The 25,609-nt window shown below is 40.2% G+C and overlaps 1 protein-coding gene across 1 annotated transcript in view; it reads left to right on the top strand.

The window, feature by feature from the left end:
- Nucleotides 1-13,336, top strand: part of GPC6 (glypican 6) — a 532,821-nt gene extending 519,485 nt beyond the window's left edge. The window contains exons 6-8 of the mRNA XM_069802468.1: nucleotides 2,561-2,697; nucleotides 11,422-11,597; nucleotides 12,036-13,336. Coding sequence (XP_069658569.1) covers nucleotides 2,561-2,697; nucleotides 11,422-11,597; nucleotides 12,036-12,238 — 516 coding nt within the window. The 3' untranslated portion in view covers nucleotides 12,239-13,336. The remainder of the gene's footprint in view (nucleotides 1-2,560; nucleotides 2,698-11,421; nucleotides 11,598-12,035) is intronic.
- Nucleotides 13,337-25,609: the final 12,273 nt, after the last annotated feature.

Genomic DNA, 25,609 nt, shown 5'->3' with positions numbered 1-25,609 from the left:
TAATGCAATGGGAAGGGGGGGATAGCTATGAAGGGAAATACCTGAGGGGGATAAAAAGTGTTAAAATGCACCTGAATTGGAGGCATCTAGAGAGGACTGCAAATGGTAACCTTTCCTTAAGCTTTAGTCATTTTTGTTATTGCTGCTTTTGTGAGTCATGTAAATGTCTCCCTTCCCCCCAGGCTCTAAAATGGGAATGACACCTCAGGGGGATGCCTGTGAGATTTAATTAGCTGTCATTTACCAGCAATCCTGGGTAAAGTAAGACCATCTCACTTTACCATGCATACTTCTGTAACACCAATAAAAAACATCTTTATTGTTAGGAAATTTAATGATTTGTTGTCTACATGCAGTACACATAGAGTATGTAAACATTTAATATCTTCAGAAGTGACTGGGGAATGGGAGTCCTCATTTTGATTTTCAGGGAGTATCTGGAGAGCGTGTGCACCATGTGAGCTGTGAGAACCTGTCCCTGTTCTTTTGCTGACGTCTATGAAAATACATGGTTTGTACTCCAAATTACAGCCTTTACAAGGGCCAGCGGGAGAAATCACTTTCCAATGGGTGTTGACTCACTTGTGGCTCAAAACAGAAGTCTTCGAGTCCTAGAGCACCAGCTCTAATTTGATTATGGTAGAAATCTGAATATAACTGTAAACATCTGAGTTTTGAATAGCTTAAAATAACTTCCAGATAGCAAAGAATTTACTGCTCTGAAAATAATTACTCACCACCAATATCAATCAGGTCGCTTGTGTAAATAGTTATCCAGGCAGAAGAAATAAAGGACAAAATCTGTCACTTTGACTCTTGTGTTCCCCAAGCTTATGTGAATGGGCCCTCCTCCCTATAAACCTTCCTCCCTACATTTTCTATAGGATTTCTCTATCTGATTTACTGCCTCATGGCCTAACAGGAGTTTACACACCTCTTCGTGAACACTGGGCGGTTTAACTGAGTTGCTTGTGCTGGTTAGCTGTACCAGTACGGACATCGGGGTTTTTACCCCCCAGCATGGGTGGAAGGGGAAGAACAGGGGCTGCTGTCTGTCCAACAACCCGGGTCCCATGGACCAAAGCCATCAGAAAGGGCAGGCATCCTGAGAGTATCCCCACTTCTGCTGAAGGCTTGCCCACGGTCTGTAAACTGGAATTTAATTTTTGGCTTGACAGGACCCCCCTATTGAGACTTTAAAGGCTTGCAAATGCTGCTAGTATCTCATATGAAAACAAAGCAACTAGGGCTTGGCAGGGGGTGTGAAGGAGATTTATAAGGTGTCTACCATGGCAAGAAACATCGTCAACAACCCATGCAGCCAAATACTGTCCTACTTATTGCTTACGGATGAAAATGCAGACGGTGCTTCTGAAATAACATCCTTGGCTGTTTCTATCTCCGGGCTTATAAAGTGACATTCTGCAGAGTTTAAGCATGGCAAAGCAGCGTGGGCCATTTGCTCGGAGAGCTATCGTGTCTTCAGAACAAAAGATAAAAGAGATAAATAGCCAAGTACAATATTGTACCTCAACAACCTAAAAGCCAATCTCAAAACTGAATGGAAGAATGGAGAGCTTTTATTTCTTGGTTTTTTTAAAGAATAAAGCTCGGTGATTTCCTTTGAAAGCTATTCAACAAGCTCCCCTAAATCCTATTACAACTTAATGTGAAATGCATCTGTTTCGGTAAGAACAACAGTGGCACTATTCATCCTTTGTAGTCTGTCCTTTGTTGTGTTTTCTATCTATTCTTGTAGATTTTTCCACTGTAGTATACCAAACGCAAACCAAGAACTGATAACATTTTAGCCAGAGCATTTATTTATTAAGTTGATGCTGGAAATTCGGTTTGTTCCTGCTTGCTGCCTGAATTATGCCAAATTAAATTATTGTTCAAGGAGTTCAGAACATGAAGAAACTGTTCCGATACTGTCCCAACATTTCTTGAATGTGAAGTCTGTATCCAGCTACAGATATTTATATACACCTAACAGCAAAGATAGATATAGTCTCTGCATGCATGTATACACACAAACTTCTCACTGTTACTCAGATCCAAATGTATTGCAATGTATTCAGCCTGCGTATCTTAAATCAGTTCAACATCAGCTCAGCACTGCACCATTTTTTCAGAACGTGTGCATGTAGCTCTAAATATAATATTTATCTAAGACATGACCAAGTTGGTGGATGAGACATTTTATCTGATGTACACTGTTTAACTGAATTTACATTCAGCAGACTGTGAGGCATATTAATTCTTAGAAAGATGTATATTTAGAAAACCTTAGACAAATGGAGACTAGAAAGAGCAAGTTGTAACATGTTTTTATTAATGTCTTGCCTGTGGAAAAAGGTGACACTTGTTTATTTGTACTCTCCAAACCCAAATGCTGAGTGCCTTGCCTGTAAATACAGGAATTTAAGTTTTAGCACCTTCAACCCTTTTAACTTTCACCATCATCACCATTATGGAATTAAATAGCCTATTATTTAACATGATAGTTAGAGTGGCTGATGTTTTTAACCTGTTTTCCCTCTCGTTGTCTCTTAATCAGGTAACAGACATTAAAGAAAAGCTAAAGCTCTCTAAAAAGTTCTGGTCAACATTACCCTACACAATCTGCAAGGATGAGCGAGTGACAGCCGGTCCGTCAATCGAGGAGGACTGCTGGAACGGCCACACCAAGGCGAGGTGAGGTGGACCCCTCTCCACCGCACTCGGTCCAAACCCCCATCTGGCCTGAAGCAATCGCGAAACTGAGGGTATTTCACAAAACTGTTTGTAAGAGTGAAACAGAGATGAGGAGAACAAGTAATTGTCCACACACAGCTTGTAGCCAAGATTACTTATTGTCAAGGTGCCATTAAAGCCGGAGTGTGAGTCAGGGTAAATGTGCACAGCGTGTCAGCATGTGAACATAGAAAATGTTCAGCTCCAGAAGGATAATTTATACTGAGATTTCAAAGAGCTCTTTAGCTCCATTTAGCATCCCTGTGTTGGGACTGACAGCTTGTGAAGCAATTGCACTCTTGGGATATCATACTGGGATGAACCAGAAATTGGAATTTTGGCTCTATTTGCTATTGGCTGGCAAAGCTTAGGGCTATTTGCTGGGAAAAAAAAAAAAAACCAAAACAACAAAAAAAAAAGCCACACAAAAAAACCCCCACAACTGAAAAATAGGCAGCAGAGAATAAATGTAACACTCCTACTTATCTTGTGTAGAAGGCTTGACCTTATGTTACTTCATCAGAGATACTGTGGTCATCTGCCCTTGTTTGTGATGAGTTTTCTGTGAGTTTTAATTCTGAAGTTTGCTTGGCTCTGGCTGTGGCAGGGCTGGAGCTGGCAGATGAGCAGGTGTCTCCAAAGGTCCCAGTGTGGATTCCTCAGCTGACAGAGGAGAGGATCTGATTCTCCCTGCTGAGAGAGAGAGGAACTGGCTCAAGGACCACACCAGGGGCAGTCAGGTTGCAGGTCTCCAGCAGCAGGCTGTGCTTTTGGGGAGACAGGAGGAGTGGGGAGGTTTGACCATCTGGTGAGCACTGACTCCGGACAGCAGTGATACTTTCTGGCACTCAGGGACTGGAATCTTAATTTTCCTTTTACTTGATGATACATATGAAGCCAGAATACAAAAATGAGCCAATAACAACAAAAACAACAAACAAACAAAAAAAAAAAAGTGAGACAAGCACATAAAATATAAAAACTCAGTGAAAATAAAACATAGGAAAAACTCACAAACCTGTTAAATGCCATTTTGCATGGATAGATGGGTGGATGGACAGATACGTAGATAGATGGCACCTACCCCATCATCTAATAACTTTTTAAAGGAGCACACTTTACAGGGGGCGGTTTTGCACTGAACGCACGCCCTTTTTCCTAGCTTACTGCATAATGCTCCAAAGAATTCATTCTCCAGCCAAGAGCAGAGGGCTGTTTGGAATGCTGCTAGCCCATTGAACCCATTTTGAGACCATCAGGATGCATGCATTAATAAGACATGTATGCTACTCCTACAAAAGAGCAGTCAAACCTGCTAATAACCCTCCTGGTTTCCAAGCCCAACACTAGTGTTTGTACCATGTCTGGCTGATACTTTTCAGCTAGCACAACTTCCACATTTGTTGGGAGGTGCATTTTATGCATGTAGTTTTTCACCCTCCTTTTGCAGTATTTATCTTATGAGAAGCCTAGCTATTTCCATGATGCCTTCTGATATTAACGTTCTGGAGCCGTTGAGAAAAGCTATCGTCTGCTGATAATCTCCTTGATTAATTTAACACAGACATTTCACTGGATGTGGAATCACAGCTTCAAAGCATCACCTGAAAATATAGTTTCAGCAGGCCCAGCCACTGCTCTTCTGTCCAGTTTCTATTTCATATCCATTCACAGAAGAAATGTATAGTCATAGTCTTAATAAGAGAATTCAATAAATGCTTCAGGTGGAGAGAAGAGTAATAAATCAGAGAGATACCATAGAATGCCATGGCCTGTATATGAAATAGTATTGAAAATATTATGAAAATATTATTGAGAATAACTAGCTTTAGATGCAAAATCACCTCCTGGCTGGTGAACAAGGACATTTACTGCTGCATAAAGAAAAAAAACATAAATGCTTCTTTGATCATACTGATTAGTATCTGGTATCAAACGCTAGTTCACAAGAGCAAGGGTGGTAAAATCTGGCGAATATGCATGTATCTATCTGTGTTCACTGTGCACCTGTCATAAGCACCCCTGTGCTATATGAGGAGCTGCATTTTGAATTCCAGAGAATAAGACAACAGCCCATGATAAAAAAAAAAAAAAAAGGAAATTTAGCTGCCTCCTGTTTTCCTAGACATTAAGACTACAAGTAAGAAGACAACAGGGTGTTGGCTACTGTTGGGAAAGGAGATTGTTGCTGGGTTTTGCTCAGAGCCTGTGATGGTATAAAGAATTAGAAACTTTGAATTGCCAGGTAGACATTATGCCTCATGTTTCATTTTACACGTCACCTTTCGATGCTGCTTTTACGGGGGAAAAGAGTTACAAACCTGAGAGCACAGAAAATGAAAGCTAGGCTTTCTCCTGAGAGAGGCATTACACCAAGGTCACTTGTGGTTATTACACTCCCCAGATATCACTTTGCTACCATGATTAATTTACAGTGACACAAGGATGCCAAATGAAGGTCGCCAATTCACGCGTAATCATGGGGTAACAGAATCATCCATTTGGTGTTCTGGAAGGGTGCACTTGGCTCGTTGCTGATCCTGTACGAAGAATGGTTTTAATCAGGTCACATCAGGTAGAAACCAAGTGCTGTGGAAATGGGAAAATATTTATTAGGTGGGTGAACCTCTTTTTTTGAAAAATCCATATTAAAAAAAATAATAATAGCTACTTCAGACAAAGTGCCTTTTAGAGAGATGCCCAGCAGTACTTCCCCATCACATCTGTATTCACAAAAGAACTTGAACAGAATTTTATGTTTAAAGAATTAATGTCTTCTGCCAGATGTGCAGACAGATTTTTTTAGGATATTTAGGATCTAAAAAACATCATCAAGACCAAACTTTAAAAATTTAGCTCCTTCTCTATATGCAGATAAATTCTTAACAACAGCTGATAACCTCTTCACTAATAGATGGTCTCCAGAAATTAAGGAATTTTCCCAAGAATGGTGGAATTCGGGCTTTAGGACTTAAACCAAATCCAAGGTATTAGCCCTTGAATAAGTGACTTTTACTGAAGTGAGAACAGTAACCAAATCTGCAACCATTCCGGTGGTCAGGAGAAGAACCTTGAATTGCTCCAACCAACTCAGCCAACTTGTTTCAACCAAACCATGTGAGAGATTGTGCTCAGGCACTATCATTCTGGTGCTCATGCTCATCAGGACTATAGACTTATTAATATGTCTTAGCTCTGGAAAGCTGTAATTTGTGGAAGAGATGAGACCTGCATTCCTTTCTATGAGGAACCTATCACTCCTCCAAGTACAATGAAGAAGACATAGAATTATATATGAAACAAACAGTAATTATAAACAGGAAAAAAAATAGAGACATGTTAAGGCATAAAAGGAAAAATGAACACTAATGTTCAATGTCTAGCCAAAAACTACAAGGTATTTCACCAAAGCGAACACAGAATGGAGTCTCAGCTGGCCTGAAATTTTTGTCTTCTGCCACATGTATGGGAGTGCCTACTGCCCCAGCAGAGAGCCTTTAATTCCTGGTGAAATTCAGGTGGGAAGAAAGACTTACCACATCAGTCCCTGCCCCAGGAGAGCTGCTCATTGCTGACCAGCAAGGCTTGCAATGAGAATGAGTTGAATGTCCTTTACCTGGAGGTAGGCAAAGATAACCATTTAGCACCACTAGTGAAAGTGTGAATAAACCACTTCTCGGGAAGTGTGAAAACTGCCTATTCTTAATTGACATCTCTAGTTTATTTTTGCGTCTTCTTCCTTCCAACAAACTGGCAGATGAGGTATTTTCTTCCTCTCTTTCTATCTCCTCGAGCTGTTCTCCAAGATGGAGGGAAAAAAATGAACTGAAAATATCCTATGGGGATTACCTCCCGAGCAAACAAAATCAGATGAGGTGATCTAGTTAGCCAAACAAGCCAATTTTCCACTGCACTTATCTTTCTGAACCAGATGTGACTGCCTACCCCCAGCCCAGCCTGAGTAAGCCTGTGCTGTATTTTGTACTCTATTGCCTACAATTCTGTGCACCTGGAAAAACTCCAGTACTGCCTAGGTGGGATGCTCCAGTCGTACTGTAAGCAGCTGCTGCAGCAGCAAAATATGGAGAATGCTGCCCTTTAAGGCAGATGTCTCTTAAAAACCAGAAGATTCCTCCTTTTTTTGGTTTGGTTTTGTTTTGTTTTTTTCATAGCTACAGCCTTTATATAAATGACCTGAAGGATTCATCAGTCATTTTTAGACTTGAAAAGGAAGCAGACACCCTGGAACATTAACTGGATATTAAAAAAAAAAAAAAAAAAAGTGGTTTTAAATAGGCTTTGTGGTACTTGGCTATGATGTGCCAAAAGACATCTTTGTTGTGTCTGCTGAGACAAGCAAGAACTGTGGAAAGGCTAAGAGGAACAGAAAGCATTAATATTTTAGAAAACAATGTAAATTACAGTAAAATTCTGACATAGCTGAGCAAGGAGCAAACAGCAGAAAACAAACAATATTGTTCAGCTTCTCTATACTCAAAGGGCTAAGAAAGCTGATTTTTTTTTTTTTTTTTTTTGCTAGGAGGATGCAAAGAACAGACACTGATTCAGGCTGGCACTTCTCTTCTTTTCATTTATAATGGGCATACAGTTCTTGTAATGGCCAGGCCTACAAAGAGATCATTAACGAGAGCAGAAGCAGCAGCAAAGCTTAAAATTCACAGGGGTGTCTCCACTTACAGAACTGCAGCAAAAGCAGCTGTGTTCAACAACTTTGCGCAGCCAGCAACAAATCTTCTGTCAAAAAGTGGTCCCAAGACATGGCTTCCAATTCGGTGTGACTTAACCCTACCCCACACACATCAAAATGCTTTTGTCAGAACATGTGCCGGGCTGCCTCTCAGAGGCTGTCACTCACGAAACACCTTGGGCTGCGTGTTCCCCTATCTGTACCAGTCCTTTAAACAAAGGAAAACAATTCAAAGATATTTACATTCAATATAGGCTTTTCTGCACTTTTTTCCCCCCTGAGGAAGCAGGTGAACTAGTTCAGTAATGAGGGCAGAATTCAGGTTCACATTCAGACATGTAAATTCATGCACTTAACATAGATGCCTGTGGGTGAGACAATAAGGAGTCAGTTGTGTTACCCAAGTGAGAGTAGTGTCATTTGTGACTCTCCGGCATGTCTGAGGTGAGTATGACACAGGACACTACCTCCTGTCTGGGCCAGAGGCTGGACTAGAACTGCTTGAGCATTTTAAAAATCACCAATGTTAAGTTTCCTGAAGAGAGCCCCAATATTCTGTCAGTGTAGTCAATGAGGCAGTTTTCCACTGCCTAAATAGGCTTATCTACTGCTACGTGGGATGGTCTAAATAGTCAAGACACCTTCATGGAGCTGGCAAATAAGACACTGGACCTATGGGACATTCAAACCCTACTGGAGTGACAGCAGGACACCAAGCAGCACACGTCCTGGAGGCTGAAGTGGCACTCAAAGCTCAATTCAGCTGTCTAAAGAAAGACACCTGATATAACTTTAGATGCCCCAGATGTCCAAGACCTCCCCCACAAGCCTATAGGTATGATGCAGAAAGCCACACTTTTCAGGACTAGTAAGAAGAGGAGGAATAAGCAAGAGCATTCAAATGGCACCAGATGTCTGTCTGTGCAACTAAATCCCAGCAGATGAAATCTAATGAACTAGTCATTTAGCCAAAGGCATGTGGGACTCCAACAGCTGTCCCCGCTCCACTGACGAATAAACTCCTGAGTAGTTTTGACTAGATCTTGTGTTGACTAGATCTGGCAAGAGTGGGACTCTGCTCATATGCAGACACTTGCATTTAGACATACAGGTTTGGGTATCTGTATAAACCTAAAGATGAATCTTCAGCCTCTCTAATTCTTTTGCTCTTATGCCCTAAATGCCAAGAGGCTCATTCGCCTGGGAATTTAAGTATCTACGTAACATTTAGGCAACCATAAGGTCATGGGTTTCTTGTGACCCACATCCAGTATGGGTCCCTTACACATCTAGGTGAGGTGCACTGGCCCAGTTCTCCTGAAAGACTAAGCCCTTCCATGCCAGGAATGCTTTGGAGATGACCAGCTCCTGAGGCAGATAATGCAGGGATAATGCAGGCTGTGCGACAGTTTGACTGAATCACTTCCTGCGACTGAACGGGCTGGCTCGTTTAAAGTTAGATGGTCTTCAGAAGGACATCAGATCCACGCTGATCACAGTGCAGAATATGAACCTTGATAAAACACACCAGAGCACTCTCTAATTGCTTTAAATCTCCAATCTAACTCATATCGTCTCCATATAAAAAGCTCACTAAGAAGTCAGTACATTCTTCTTTTATTATTGCCGATAAGACGAGATGAAATCAAACATAAATCAGTCAAAGAAAGCCTGTGAACTGCCGTTCAGAGCTAGCCGTAGCTTCTCATGGATGGCTTGCAATAAAGAGCAGCTAACCCTTCATAAACAAGGAAAGCAATCCACATGAACGCTCAGTGATTTCAAATCACCTCTAGCTGCTAACAGCTATGGCCATTGTCATGGACAAGACACTGGGCAAGATGGACATCCTCTCTGAGCCAGCAGGGCAACTCTTACCTTCTTACTTTTTTTAATCAACTGCACCTTGAAATCGCTGATTTACTTCTGGGCTGAGTAATTTATCTACAGCAGCCATTTCATTTGTAGAGACGTGTGACAGATGGAGGTGCTGTTCCTTTGCAGCCCAGAGCTTCCCTGCGTGCCAAGGTCTCTGTCCTGCTTCCTCCAGGCAGCTCTGCAGAATTATTTCCAATTTCTATCTTTGGTGATTCATAACACTGCAGTCTGCAGTCCTCCGTACTAGAGGGGGTGCTTCTGTATGCTCACCGTAGTTAAGCCTGTACCACAGGAGTCTGGATGGGATCCCTACAGCATAGTTATTTCTCATTATGGTACTAGTGAAACAACAGGACATGCAGTTTGAGGCTGGGTATTTTTGGCAGTCATGTTTTGTTCTTATATGTTCACACTCCCCCAGGATTATTCTCATGTAAGCTTTCAAAGGCCACTGATGACAAATGAGTCTCATCTTGCAAAGCAAGGACCTATTACGATGAGACTAAACCCTTCCCTGGTGCAGCAAAGCAGTCATCATTTTGTGGACCTCCAGAAGCAATACAAAACTTATTTTCCCTTAACCATGACTTCAGCAGAGAAAGCCTTTTCTTCTCCCTCACTTTCACATTTATTTTTAGGGGATATATTTATTTTCCAGGCCAATATGAACATAACACTGGCACCAACACCACATTTGAATATTGATAGGGAATCGGGCTGGCACAAGTGAGAGTGAAATACTCTTAAACTATATTTGGTACCGGGCATCATGAAAGTTTGCCATTAGTAAGCTACACTGTGCTACCATTACCAGCTGAGCACACACCCACACGAGGAGTCCCACAAACATCAGTAGGATAGCCTGGTATGCAGACGAATTACAAAATAGATCGTATCCTTATAAAGAACATGAACAAAGGGTAGATCTGCCCCAAATCCCTTGCAGTCTAAATATGATGCAAAGATAGTAGGTAAATAAAGACAGACAAGAGAGGACAGGGAAGCAGTGATAAACTATTTTCTCAGGATACCATGCTAGCACAGAGAAATAATGTCAGCCCTTTATCAGCCTAGCAGCTGTAAAATGCGTAGATAATTTTTAACAGAGATTCAAAGCAGCAAAAAAGGTGGCTTTGCAGATGCCTATAAGGAGAGTTTCCTGAGGACAAAGAGCAGCAGGGAACAAAGTGAAGAGATGATGAAGACTTTTACCGTAGGATGATTGGAGGCATGGGCTGATTTTTGTAGGGGAGAGATACCTGCAAAAGCACACTTGCTGCCTGTGAGCAGCCTAAGATTGCATTTGCCAAGATCAGAGAAGGGAATGCTGCCGTAATCAAGAAATTATAAGCTAAGAGCCTGAACAAAAAATTCATATATGTGGATGGATAGGAAATGCCATACCTTAAATATGTTATGCACAAAGCACATGGAAGATGCAAGTATAGCCTGTTTATAAGGAATAAGGACCAAATCAAAGAGAATACTGGAGTCTGGTAAACTCACAACGCTGTTTATGGGACTGGATGTTGGATAGGCTGGAGATGTTGTTCACAGTGGTCAAAAAAGGGAGGCAAGGAAGAACTAGAGAAGAAAATTAAGGGTTTACTTAAACAAAGAGAGCCATAATGCCTCAAGATAGCCTTCTAAACTATCTCAGAACAACAAATATGCTATATATAACAAAGGAGTTCATATTTTTTAAGCAGAAATAAATAAAAACAGAAGAATGCACTGTTAGATGCTTAATTTAGTGTGCAACCATTCCTATCACTAGAGGATCTGAACATGCAGTGACTTACTGCTGGCTGGTGAACCTCTTCCATAGTTCACAGAGCCAGTGCACTTGCTGGGAAGTATGTGGAGAGTTAGGAGGTTGGAGAGCTTAAATTCTTTCTGCTCTCCATGCAGCTGAGCTACTGAAAAGATCCTTTAGAGTCTGTAAAATTAAAAACCATATTTTTAAAATGGTTTCACTGGAGCTGTTTAAGAACTGTGTAATCATTATCAGTACCAAATTGCTTAGCACAGCACTTACTGTACAGTCTTTGATTTCTGAAACTTATTGCATTTTAAACTAATCATTCATCCCTATATAGATACCTGCCTGAGATTATGAACGATGGCTTGACCAACCAGATCAACAATCCAGAAGTAGATGTGGACATCACAAGGCCAGACACCTTTATTCGACAACAAATCATGGCCTTACGTGTCATGACTAACAAACTGAAGAATGCATATAATGGAAATGATGTCAACTTCCAGGATACAAGTAAGAAACCATTAACTGTCATTAAATAAGTATATTTTTGGAACACATTTATAAATCAGTTCCATTGCAATGGCTTTCTTTGATCTTTGTGCTGCTGACAACATAAAAAAGAAGTCTTTTTCTGTCCCGTGAAATACCAGTTATATATTTGTTTCTTTTGCTTCTCTTGCTTATCTTCATGTCAAATGCATCAAGACACTGAGGGCTTTCCATAATGCCAGCAGTCCACTCCTTTTTCTGGAGAGCATTTAAGCACCTAATTAAATCACAGTGGCTTTCATTTGGATGCTTTACTGAATGAAAGTTAGCACCACCAGCACTTTCCCGTTCCCAAGGTGTTCATCCCCACCGGGGTGCCGGGTGGAACGGGAACAGAGAAAAGGGATGAACACTGTAACCCATGGCCTTCATGGTGTTTTCCTTGCTCCTTTGTGCCAGGTGATGAAACCAGCGGCTCGGGCAGCGGAAGTGGCTGTACGGATGACATCTGTCCCACCGAGTTTGATTTCATCACCACCGAAGCACCACCGGTCGACTCCGACAGGAGGGAGGTGGAAGCTTCAGCCACACAGCCTGGCTGGTCACTGCAGACATTGCTCGTCGTCTTCATCAGTCTTGTACTGCAGAGACAGTGGAGATAATCCTGGATCTGGTCAGAGAAACTGTGTTTTAGCTAGAGAAACAGCCAACTTTCTTCTTTTCTTATACTCTTGGACAATGGACCACGCCACAAACACTTGCAGTTTTCTACAAGAAGAGAGCAGTACTGCAACCTGCTTCCCTTTTTTGTTTTCCCAAAGAGTACCAGGTGCCAGACTGAACTGCTTCCTGCTTTTTCAGATATCTCTGAAGACGATATCCACTCTTGAGAGAATTCTTTCTCAAACCTTTATTACAGGAGACTTTCTGAGCTTCATTTCCTTTTATGCTGCAAAAGTAAAAAAGGATCTTACAGTGTGTGTTTTTCCCTAACGAGAAAAAAGAGGGGGGAAGAAACCAAGAAAACAGTTTTCTTTCTGAATCAGGCCTGACTCAAGACTGCTGCATTTCAACAGACTATCAACAAAACAACAAAAAAAGACAAGAAAGGAACAAAAAAAATGCAACCGTTCCTCACTGACAGCCAGGTTTCCTTTAGGAACTTTTGTAGGATGATTCAGGTCATCAGAATGATCATTGTTATAGGGAGGAAGTCTGGATTTTTTTTCCAACACAAAAGTATGTCTCAACGGTGAATGCACTCCATCTGCCAACCACATCAGATTGGTATGAAGGTAGAGAAGCTGAAAAATAAGTTTATCTTTTAGTATGATAGTAACTCCACTAGCTTCAGAATATCATGTTACAGTTGTTTAGGATTTAAATCTTAATGCCCAGTAAAAAATTGAGTAGTAGCACGATTTCACCTAGCTTCTTTTAGTATTTATCCATGTTATACAATTGGCACAGTTTTCCACTTAGCTCACCATCAGCCGTGGTGGTAATGCTAAACAACGCTCCTGACAAATCTTCCCTCAAGGGTTCGGACAGAAAATAATCTCTTGTGATATAATCTCTTTCCTTTTGTCACTGTTCTGACATTGATTAGGACTTTCTGCTACCATGTTCATTATCCTACCAAGACGGCAATTCTCTAACGGACTAACAGCAACAGGATCAATAGTGTGTTTCACACCTACCTACATCTTTCATATCAGTTAATTTCAGTGTCACAAGGATTTCTTCTACAAAATTTCAGAACAAACAAATATATAGTACTGACATGGAGATTTCTTTCACTTTTTTAGTCTTAGTATGATCATCTATTTTTATATATATAAATATATATAAATCACAGATTTTAACTTCTTAATTACAAGCTCAGGGTTGACACTTCTTTGTAAGAAAAAAATGTTTGGTCAACCAGCTCTTCTTTTTTTGTGCTGCTCTGAAAAGTAACCCTTTAATGACTGGTGAGCACGAAAATGAAAGAAGAGAATTTTTTACATATCCAGTTGTCCATTTCTTAAGAGGTTTGCAGGGTGGGGGAGAAAACCTCTCTCATATATGTGTATTTGTGGGGGGCATGTGAGTTTGTGTGAGAGGCCTAGAGAAGGACACGGATGTTATTTGTGATGGCAGTTGTACTCTCAGATTCTTCAAGGATACATTGCTTTAATAATCATTGCCTAAATGACCATGGTCCTGGAAAGAGTTTCCCTTATTTGCGTCGGGTCGTAAGATCCAAGATGCAAACTGTTTAAATCCTGGACAAAAGAGTGTCAACAATTAGACATCAAAACCTTCCCTCTTCCATCAGCCACAGACAAAGGGCTTCTGGGACAATTCTGCATGGTGTTGAAATGATTCGCCAGAAATTTATTTCCTGGTTCTTACAGTGACTCTGGAAATGGTATAGACAAATTGTGGTAACACTGCAAAGCCAGCCAACCACATTACAATTTAACAGCAGAGCAGGTAGATCATATCCATTGCAATCTCTTTTTCTTGTCAAATTATAATTAGCTATCGATTTAGGCATGAAATTAAAGTAGAAAACATGCAGCACGTTAGGATAAAGTATACTTAAGCACTTTTACCAAAAAGCATTTACAAACTATCTATAGACTATGTCTAATAACGAAAAGCATAGGTTTTGAGCCACTTGTATTCCATTCTTTTTTTTCCCATTTGTTTGTTTACTTCAAAGTATAATGATCTATTCTTCTGGGCCCAGCCTAGTGTGCAGGAGCCGCTGGCGAGGTGTTGGGGTCTCCCATGTCCGTAGCCGTGCTTCCTGCTCCTCTGCTGGTTCCCTCTAGAGCAGATCTTTGTCTCATTCAGCATTTAATGTCTTCAGGAAGCTAAACAGCAGAGTGTAAGCCAATTCTCAGAGGCTATTTTTGCTGGCCCTGGTGCAGCAGGTACCAAGAAGAGGATCTTTTCTTTCAATTTTTTTTTCCTGAACTTGCACATGCAGCTTTCTACAAGGAGAGCCCTTTAAAATTCTCCCCTGGTCATCGCTTTCTACCCATATACACACCCTTTCTACACTTCTCCTCCTCAGCAACTTTGTTTCAGGACAAGTTGAGTGTCATTTTGATTTATCCCACTCTGTGTTTATTCAGTGGTAACTGATACTATTTCCATCTGATTATTCTGGGCCTGGAAGCTTATTGACAGGTAACGAAGTCCAAGCCCTCTGAGGCAAGTCCTCTGTTGGACCTGCTCCACACTGCTGGTTGAGGAGCTGATGGACTCTTTGTGTTGGCCTTGGTCCACGTTTAGGTGATCTGATGGCTGTTTTCAGCTGGTGCAGCCAAACTGGGTGTCCAGGGTGCTCTCAGCTCTTTGTAGACCTCCATGGACTCGTGGGCAAGGAGTAAGAGGGATCCCTAAGAACTAGGGCGATTGCTGAAGTCTGTTCTGCCTCGGGGAGCTTGCAGGAGGGGTCCTGCTCTGCTTGGACTGGATCTTACAAACTGCTGGTGAAACAACAAACCAGAATGATCTTTGCCGAAATGTGATTGTCTCATGGGAGTTCGGCCAGAAATTTATTTCTTCCCTGTTATTTCTCCACTTACTTTGCTATTATGCATGGTGATATCTTGTCAGGAGATGGAGATGCCTTTGTATTAGGTATACATGCCTTTAATAGTCCCTAAAGGTTGAATACTCTGTTCATACATTGCATCTTTCCGAGATTAAGAGAGCTATTAAATCTACAGAGCAAATGAAACTGGGAATGAAGGAAAGAAAAGAAAGAGCATTCGTGTTCGTAAATGTGAGAATCTACATAATTTCCAATGTTTCTATTTGCACATCCTTTACATCCAATAACTCTTCTCCTAAGGTAATTTTTTGGTGTGCCACAATTTAAATATTTGTCTTCTGTTAGTTAGTGGCCGGTAAAGTAAGAAATGATAAAGAAGACAATTACCTGTTCAAGAAAGAGGACCTAAGTCCTAAGGAAAAATCCTTTGATTGTATAAACCCTCGATGCTGTGCAGTCCAGAAGTTCTTGACATTTTATGTTCTTCTAAAGTGGAGGCTATTAAAAAATTAGATGCAGTTAATAACGTAACCAATGCTATAGAGCCTTGTCAGGTTTTCTGTTTTAATATTAATTAAATTGCTTTTGCATCATCCCCAAATTTTAGTGTTCCGTGTACTGCAGATTTTTCTACTGATAACTCAGTACACACTACTGTAACTGCAGCGCAGACTACCTGAACTGTGGCTAAACTTAGGCCTTTCAAAAAAGACAGTCAGAAAGAATTGGAAAAAGAGAGTAGAGATTTTCTGCTAAAGAGGAAGAGCAGAGGAACCTGTGCCTTGGGGTTCTGGTAAGGGCTGATCTGTCCCAATTCCCTAAGAGGCATCACAGAGCTCTCTCCATGGAAAGCTCCCAAAATCTGAGTCTCAGCCATACAAATCATCCCCGTTCTGTGGGATTTTTAGGAATAATGATTCCCACAGATGTGTGAACCAGTTTGAGCTGCTTCCATGCAAAATGGCTGTGAGCTACAGCTGTTCTTGGGAGGTGGACTGCGCATACAGCATCTCAGCAGGCAGCAGTTGCCTTCAGTTTACTAACCGACTCTGAATCATTATCAAATGTAACTATACTTACTGAGACTTTTATTACTTCAACATGAAAAATAAATCACAGCACTGATGCAAGTTGTGGTTTGGTTTTTTTTAATTTACTTCCAAACTTAATCCATTAAAACTGAATACAGAAAATTTTAGAATTATTCTGCTGGGAAAATCAGATTTCTACAGATTTCAGTATGGAAACAAATTTCTGGACAGACTTCAGATATTAAGAAGAAATCCACATTTCAAAGACCACAAAGCTATATTTACTATATTAACCCATAAATGTTCAAATCTGCTGGATGAGAATGAGTAGAGTGAACAACAGTGGAATGTTACATAGAATTGCAAAAGCCATAAGTTCAAAGGCAAATTCAACAGTCAAAGTCTAAGTCTTAGCTGTGGGGCTGAGAATACATTGTCAAAACATAACAGACACGGCAATACCTACTTCCAAGAAAATTAGGGCAGGTAATGCACTGAACGGGGCTATGTTTCCATTACAGCTACTCACATGGACTGTGAGGATCATATTAACGTGTAATTACGACCTTTTTTTGATAAAACAATGATAAAGACCAGAGTACCATGGTAATAGGGTACATGAAAGATAAGCATGTGATAGGAACCATTTTCTCATCTGTTAAACAGCATAGGAGACCTAATGGAGAACCAAGAACTTTGAAACTGATTTTTAAAATAAAATTCTAGCATCAGGCAAGAGAGATGGTCTCAAATTAATTGTCAGAACATTTTCCAACAGTCTATCCTATTCAAATCTGCTGACCAATATAACCAAACAATCACTTCAGGGTAATTTGCCAACATAACACGAAGTGTTCACTTACAGTACTTACTACTTTTTCTACTAAACAGACTACATAGTTTAAATTCTAATTGTGTATCATATGTGGTCGTATAAGAAACCAGTGCATTGCACCTGTGTGAAATCCTGTCCCCGTGACAAAACAAATGAGAACTTTGTCATTAACAAGGCTTTTGACTATAATCAGGGAGAAAAAAGTAAGTCTATTTTTCTGGAAGCTGTTCATATTTGATTTCTTTCTGAATCTCAAACAGCAACATTGTCCATGAAAGAGGTGACATTAGCATCCTTACCCATATTTCCAAACCCAAGTTTTCAAACTTTACTCCAAAGCAGTCGCAGTCTCTCTGCCCGGCTTCCCCACAGCCGATGTCTCTGGACTGTCCAGAAATTGAAGAAAGTCACACAGGTTTGTCCATAACTTAAAGTCTAACATGGTTAAATCAAACAATTTCAAGAAAATTGGTCAGTATTTCAATCAGCTCTCATTTCACCTTTATTTTTAGTTAAGTAGCATTGATACTTAACAGTGAAAGGCTTTTGTCTCATGGTGCACTGGGAAAAAAATTTCTTCTTCCTTTTCCTCCTTTGTTCTGGCACCAAGAAATCTGTGAGGCTTAATACTTTAAGCACTAGGCAGCATCCGGTTTGTTTATTAAACTCAGAACAGCTGCATTACCAAAAGAAGTTGTCTTTTTTCTTGAGAGGCAATAGGGAAAGGGAGTATCCGTTCATCGTTAGCAAAAAAAGAGATACAGAATGGCAACTATTTGTCTTAGATATAGAGGGGTACCATCTGTCAGTATCTCTGAAGACCTTTTAAATCCAAATTTCCAGGGAAGACAAATCTACTTCCTCTAAAATAGAAATCAGTGTGATTTTTGTTCCTTGAAAAAAATACAAAGTATATGGCTTTCAGTTCCAAGTGTTGGGGAAGTTGGAAAGAAATTTACTTTCTTCAAAGCGAGAGGCTAGCCATTTAAACAGTTCTGCTGCTGTCAACTCCTGGAGCTGCTTTTATACCTCTCCAGGGCTCTGCTGAGCTCCCACGCAGATTGCCTGAAGCAAGGAGCATCCCAGGCGTGCAAGTTGTCCCTGCCGATGGTGGAGTTTGTTCTTCCAAGATGGTTAGAAAGACAACTGAGGGATGAGCGAGGGGAGCAGTGACTTCATGGTGAGAACCAGCATATGTATATATATGACCAGGGTGGGTTAACAATAGAATCACGCAAGGGACAGCTGGTGCTCCTCACAGCTATCCACCTCTTCCTTTCAACCTACTGTTGGTGAGTTTTCTGTGCAATCTAATTATAACCACCCGCTCATGGACAGAGCAAAGGCCCAAATATTGTTTCACGAGTCAGTGGCGTCCTGTAGTCTGCTGCAAGGTTTCTTTCTCTTCTTAGTTTCCAGGTATGTTGGCTAATTCTGTATCTTTCAGTGTGTGAGGAAGAGCTTACTACCTAAAACAGATGTCTGTGTGTCAGTAGTCCTTTTTTCCTAACAATATACATTATTGAGGCATGAAAGTCCTTCACATCTCACAAAAATGACTTGATTCCACTATGCATCTAGTGAGTTTTCTTCTCAAGCCTGAGGACATCACTCACAGGGGCTTTGGAGAAAGCCCAGACTCCAGTCATTCAGCCAAGGTTTTGCAGAGGTCTCCCACGTTCCATTAAACACCCCAGACACCAGGTTACAGGTGGGCTGTGCTCTTTCTCCTCCCTCTTCTCCTCAGTCCTCACCTCAAAATATCATCCCGGGCCTGAAAAATCTTTCAAAATGAAGGTTTCATCAAGCTAGTGTGTTCCAGAAAGAAAAAAAAAAAAAACAAGTCCTTTTTGGCATATCGGTGTTTTCTGATGATAAACATTTCTAACTAAAGCTTCCTGTCTGGCTCTCCTGCTCCTGTGTGCCACGCGTCCCACCTGTCTTTGAGCCACCAGTGTCCCTATGACCATCTTCTTAACCAGGCTGAACTGTCTTTTCAGTCTCCCTTCCCCAGATCTCTGTGCCTTTGGTAGCACTTATTGCTTCTCTTTTCAGACACAGGATGTAGCAACAAAGAGATTTGGCCCACTTAATTTGGGGTTTTTTTCAGGCTTTATCAGACCCCACCTTTAGCTTTTATTCTCCATTCTAAACATGCTCTGCTGGGTGTATGTTCTTGATCATCTGACATAAATCCTGATGAGTCTTTTTTCAATTATCTAGTGTATAATTAGAGCTTATAGACTACATTTTGGCTCATTCATTCAGTTGTGGCAAAATTCTGTTTCTTCCTTGTAACTATAGCATCCAGTTTCTGGTTTGTTATTGTCTGCTGTGCTGATGAGCCAGCAAGGGCAATGGCAAAGAATTTGTGTATTTTCTATAGCAAGATTAACTGAACGGGTAACAACATCAGGAAGCAATTCATATCAGTTCTGTAATTGATTGTTTTGAGGTTTGGTGTTGGATTTTTTTTTTTTCCTTTTATTTTATTTTAACATTCTGGGCTTCATTTGATTTACTTTCATGTTGGCTATGTGTATATTATGATATATGCATGTAACATAACTACAGATTAACTATTTCAGTCTTTAGATAACACAGACCAATTTTAAGTAGTCGGTCAATCTTAGTTTGCTTGTACAAGCTACAGAGTGATGATCACTCTTAAAAATCTGCCCAAAGAGAAGTCGGAGGAGTTCAGATTTCAGCTTTGTGCTATTAGTTGAGTTTGAGGCTGCAAGAATATTTTGTAAATAATCTGTGAATATGTGCGTGTACTTGAGGGGGGAGAAAGGAGCACTTGCATCTCCAAAATATTCTGAAGTTTCTTTTCAACTTTTACCTAATCTGAACACAAATTTACAAATGAAGAATTTGCATTCAGATGTTCAGAGATGCTGAACAACATGAATTGATGGACATTTATATACTGACTCCTCCGAGGTTACTTTGTTTTGTTGGTGAGCAATATCATTTAATTTCCACTAGCAATTTTGTTACATTTATCAAATTCAAAGAAAGGGTGTTGTTTAAGTAGGTCAGATGTCTTGATTCGGGTATCAATTGACATTTATACTTGCTTGTTAAACTTTTATGACTCCAGGCGTATGAACATTGCTTGAAAGCATGCAAATTGTTAGCTCCGGTTTTGATGCTGTATTTCTAGATTAGTATTTAACATAGTTAAATGTGAATTGATAGGGGTGATATTTGAATGCAAGTCAAGTTTAGAATAAATTGGTTTTAGGCAGAAATAGGGTTGGGTTGAAAAAATCTCATTAAACATTAAACCTGCTTTTCTACTGATCCTATTTTAACATTTCAGCCTAATCTGACACACAAAAAAACCCCTACAGATCCTGTTTATAGACCATACCTGAAACTAAATGGTACAGTTTCAGCTTTGGGAGAGTTCCAATCAAAATGAAAGCTAAAGAAAAATCCCAAGTTCTCCCATCTCCAAGCGCTACTTAAAAAGATACAGTATTTAGCAGCATATGGCAGTATGTGTGTATATATATGTATATATATATATATATATATATATATCAGCGTAGCAAGGCAGAGTTTGAACTTTTAAGGAAAAGATTCTTTATGGCTTTGTAACTTCGGAGACGTAGTGTACCATGGACAGAAACAGAAAAATATGTACAATTGTTTTGATACCTTTGTGAAATAGGTTTCACAGAGCCCAATATTTTTTGTGCAAAATGCCTTAAATCACTTTCTGTAGGGCTAATGCAATTGAATTTCTTTCTGTATATAGCCTTTTGTAATAATTACTTCGGATGCAACACCAGACTTTTCTTTCCACTACAATCATATACAGCCTTATGATGACTAACTACAATAGACAGACTAGGAAAGCTCTGCTTTATTAGCTGTAAATGCACTTTTGGTCCACTTGTAGACTTAGAGCTTGGAAGCACGAAGAGGTGACAGTGCCAAGAGCACCGAGACCTTTCTGATGGGCAATCCCTATGTTCTCTCAGGCACGAAATCCTTTCGCACTGACTCCTTTTCCTATCACCCTGTCAGTCTTCACGAAAACCAGCTGTGTCTTAGGGCCTCGGGTCATCCCACCTAGCACTAGGCGCTTCAGGGAGCATGTTGCTAAGCAGGGTTGTCTTTTTTGATCTCAAAAGAGATGGGCACCTCCATGTCTGGGAAGGGGCTTACCTTTCTTCCCTGCACAGGCAGACTGGGATGACGAGGCCTGTCACGTAGGCACCTCACTTAAGTGCCTGGAAGTAGCTGCCAGTGGTGAGATGGGGGATCCAGGCTTCACCCAGGCTCTCTCCTGTCCTCCTTGTCGGCACAACGGTGCCTCTTCTTCGTGCCAGTGCTGGAGTGAGGAGCCTGGAGCGGGATCCCATCTGGGGGAGTCATAGCATCATGACTTTGTTTCTGGGCCAAACCAACCCTGTTGTAACTAGACATAAAACCAACATGCATTCATTGTTCTGAATGCTGCCCGATGCTGTTACGTTTATATTCTTCCTTGTAAGACATTTGAACCTGTCAACTAGCCTCGCTACGAACACGTGAGGCAACTGCCTTCAGTGTGCATATGCACAAGGGATGGAGCTCCGACAGGTTTCTCCTGAAATCCCAGATGCCTTTCCAAGGCTGATGAAAGCAGTGCGCAGGGTTCAAGCCAACTCAGAGAGTTAGCGAGGAGCAAGGTGCTCATTGCCAAAGGGCAGAAAGCAGATTAATACAGTGCCTCAAGAGTGAGAACTGTGATAAAGATACCCTTCAGGTTTATTCATTAACGCACTTAGTCGTTTGTCAGTCTCAGGCCTTACTGCGTCAATGAAAGGAAAAATACACATCTTCTAAGAGGTCAGTAGAGAAAGCAAGGTTAATATACACAGGTTAATGCTGACAAACCACTAACACGCCTCTTGCAAAACAGCTGATTATTATGACAGAACATAACTTTTTAAAAGCAGAAAATAATTAAGTGCAGCTTCCTCTCTATCCCCCACCATCTCTCCCCCACCATCTCTTGGGAATCCATAATGACTAAGTTCTTTTTCTTTCCCCAACCTACTCTTTGGGGGTTGGTACTTGAAATGTGGCAGAAACCAAAAGCCCTAGCCATAAAGCACCCACTCAGTGTCCAATTTTCTAGGTCTCTTGCTCTTCCACTTTTGTTTTCCTTTTTGCATTTCTGAGAATGGCACACTCGCATAGTATATGTGAGCGTGCATCCCTCTCCCTGTATACACGTTTATTTACACATATACACACATATATATCTCTATAAATACAGCCACAAGCCAGTAAATTTCAAGTGCATATGCTATAAAAGAGTATTGGAAGGACTCCATTTACCACAATACTTGACACAGACCTAATAAGGAGAGTCCCAGGCAGGGACTTGTGCTTTAGAGAAGATTATAGCTTGTGCCTCTATAAGTGTTGCTGCAGTTTTCTGAAATAACTGTGGAAAAGGGTGAGTCTGCATAAATTCTTTGGCAACATCTGCTGGTACTAGTAAGGAAAATGTAGAGAAAAGACAACTATGCAGATAAAAACAGCAACCTAAATGGTGTCTCGTTCACAGTATTTTAGGGCTTTACTGATATGAATTTCATTATTTCCTTGTTTTTATTTGAACACAATAAAACTTGTAAAAGCTCACCAAGCATTTCAGAACCCCTACCTCCTTACTTTCAAGCTACAATAATTGTTAAATTATGACTTTCCTATATTTACGAAGATATGTTCTTCAAAAATGAATTGGGTAAAATACTGATGATCAAAACTGTCATCCTATTTGGTGGGGTTTTTTAAAATGAAATTCATAATCCACAGAAAGTGGCTCTTACTTCTAATGGTATCATTTGACCCCCCCTTAACTGAATTACAGATTTATAATCATACTGCCACTGTCCATCACCCAAGAATGACATGACACAATACCCAATGGATTACCCAAGCAGCCACTGGGTCTTTTTCATGACATCTTTCTTTTCCACACACTTTCCTCCAGAAAGTTTTGATTAGTAGAAATGCATTCAGATTTCCCTGTGGATGAAAAGAAGGGAAGTGTTTGACATTTTCAAGACAATATCTCAGACGGTACTGTTCGGCCCATTGCTTTTCCATTTCCCCTTATGTCTTTATTAAGTCCAGTGCACAACAGTTAATGTGGTTTTCACAAAGCAGTGATTAGTAATGTAAATACCATTTCTTCCCTCAAGACTTATAATGAATTCTGTGTTTCTTAAGCTTGTTTCTTTCACAATTTGTCATGTCAAGGATGCTAAAGATGGTATTTGGAAATCACAGAAGAGTTAAACTATAAACTGCTGTGTTCCTGACCATTAGTAAGAAAAGTTTGACTGCAGGGATATTTTGTTGGAAAGGTTGTATTAACAGTCATTTACATATATATATATATATCTATCTATCTCTGTAGTGCTGCGCCTGCTTCTTTCATGTACCTTAAAATTACTACCAGATAATGAATGACCTCCTATTAAACTCATTTTTTGTAACGCATCTTCCTGAAATATAGGCGTTAGAAGACCTTTGCTGCTCAGCCAAGGCAATTTTGCCTGGTGCAATATTATGTTACTAGACAAAGGCATTTGAAAAAGGCCATACATTTTATTTTCTAAATCAATACTTTCTTTTGCTGCCTACTGAAAAATCCTTTTTTAGTGCTTACAACACATTTGAGAGTTAGGATAGGACTGTAATATTCAGTAGCAGACTGAGACAATAACTAGCATTCTTAAAGATTAATTTTCTTTGCCCTGCCTTTTGCCTGCAAACGTTATCCACATAATGCTTTTCAGACAGATTGTACCTTGTTAGTTTCCCTGCTTCATAGTATACATATATTAATGAATACGTATTTTCATTGATGACAGTGTAAGGCAAGTTATTTCTCTCATAGTGTTATTCTACTGTTTATTCATGTGCATATTTTAAATTTGCAATGGCTTGTTGGAAAGTCTAATTGATTGTCACTGATTACTAGCCAAAGTTTTGCTTTTGTTAAGACCATTACATAAAATTCTGATCATTACATGCAAGTTTAATCGTGATTATTAGATCTTAAGGATATTCTTTTCAAAATCACAGCAAACTCTTTATCAATGAATCTCCCCAAAAACACTGTGTTAAAAATGTTAGAAAACACAGTTTTTCCAGTTGTCTTTATAATGAGAAATAAAGAGACTTTTCTCAGTTAAACAAGAAGACATATTGACCTTTATATTAATCTTGCTGTAATTGGACTGGTAAAGCATTAGAATATAGAATCCACAATTAATGAACTCTCCACGCAGAGAGTGCAATCTCTCAGCTAAAAAAGATTGGATTGCTTGTCAGGAAAGTCTTACTGATGCAACACACAAAGTCATATGCAGACCATCTACTATAGGTATCCAGTTGCAGCAGCTACTGTGGCATGCAACGTCAAGAAAGCAACGAGGGAGTCAAACTAGCTGCCACCCAATGCCATGAGATCTTGACTGTCTGTGCTATCAACAGACAGAAATAGGGAAACATATTCTTTCCACCTGCTGTAGGTGCATATATTATATGTTGCTTCTACTTCTCTCCGTTGACAGTTCAGAGGATCCTTGGTCTGGCATCATGGTATAATAAGCTATGTGAATGATTAATGACCGTCTTCAGCTTAGAAACCGTTACAGACATGCACGATGCCATGCTAGGTGGTTTGCGCACGGCCCATTAATCCAAGTGTTAAAGATAGGTGATCACAAGTAGTCATTCTTGGTGAGGTAACTATTCCCAAGGTGTATGGATAAGGACTCCCCAATGTAACTTCTTTCGATCCAAAGTTTAAAAGTGTTACAGCAATCTGGACAATGTAATTTGCGCTGTGTGAGGACTATGCAATGGAGGATCAGAAACGCCTTCCCCAGCCTCTCTGGTCCTCCTTCCACTGAAGCTAGTGAGAGTTTGCCATCGGCTCCAGTACCAGGAGAAGCATATCTAACAAGTTTGATACTAACCATTTAAACCTGTGCTTTTATCCTTGGTGTCTATCTCTCAAACAACACTGATGACACTTACCTTATTAGTTCATAATTGCAACGGTAATAAAGTGTGGGACGATCTTTTACACTGTTGCTTAATATTCAGTACTGTATGTATATATATACTTGACACCTCAGTGAAGACTTTGACATGCCTTATTCACTCTAGTTATTTTTATGGTATTGGTTTTGTTAGATTGCTTTACCATATAAAGAATAAAACTATAACTGCTCTGACTTAAAACTGTCCAATTCATTTTTATCCAAGATGTGTTAAACAAATCTAAATCATGTTCATCAGTTCTTCTCATTCTCATCACCCTTCACTCACACCATGAAGGCAATGTATATTGGTGGTTTGAAAACAGGGATTTGATATTCTCTGATGGACTACAATAAATATCTGAAGTAAGTACCTGCTTTGTGTCTTGTCGTTTCTTGGCTGCAAAATGAAAAGTGCTCTCTGAAGGCCACTGGTGTTAATCCCATGATTGTCAGCTACTGGGGAATCATGAGGTAAAATGAATCTTTAAAATAATTTATGAGATCATTCTACAGCATTCTTTTTCCAGCTATATTTATGTGCC

The sequence above is a fragment of the Haliaeetus albicilla genome, chromosome 15 (assembly GCF_947461875.1).
Source record: "Haliaeetus albicilla chromosome 15, bHalAlb1.1, whole genome shotgun sequence".
NCBI classification, from domain to species: domain Eukaryota; kingdom Metazoa; phylum Chordata; class Aves; order Accipitriformes; family Accipitridae; genus Haliaeetus; species Haliaeetus albicilla.
The sequence above is the reverse complement of the archived record's forward strand: the minus strand, read 5'-3'. Positions and strand labels throughout refer to the sequence as shown.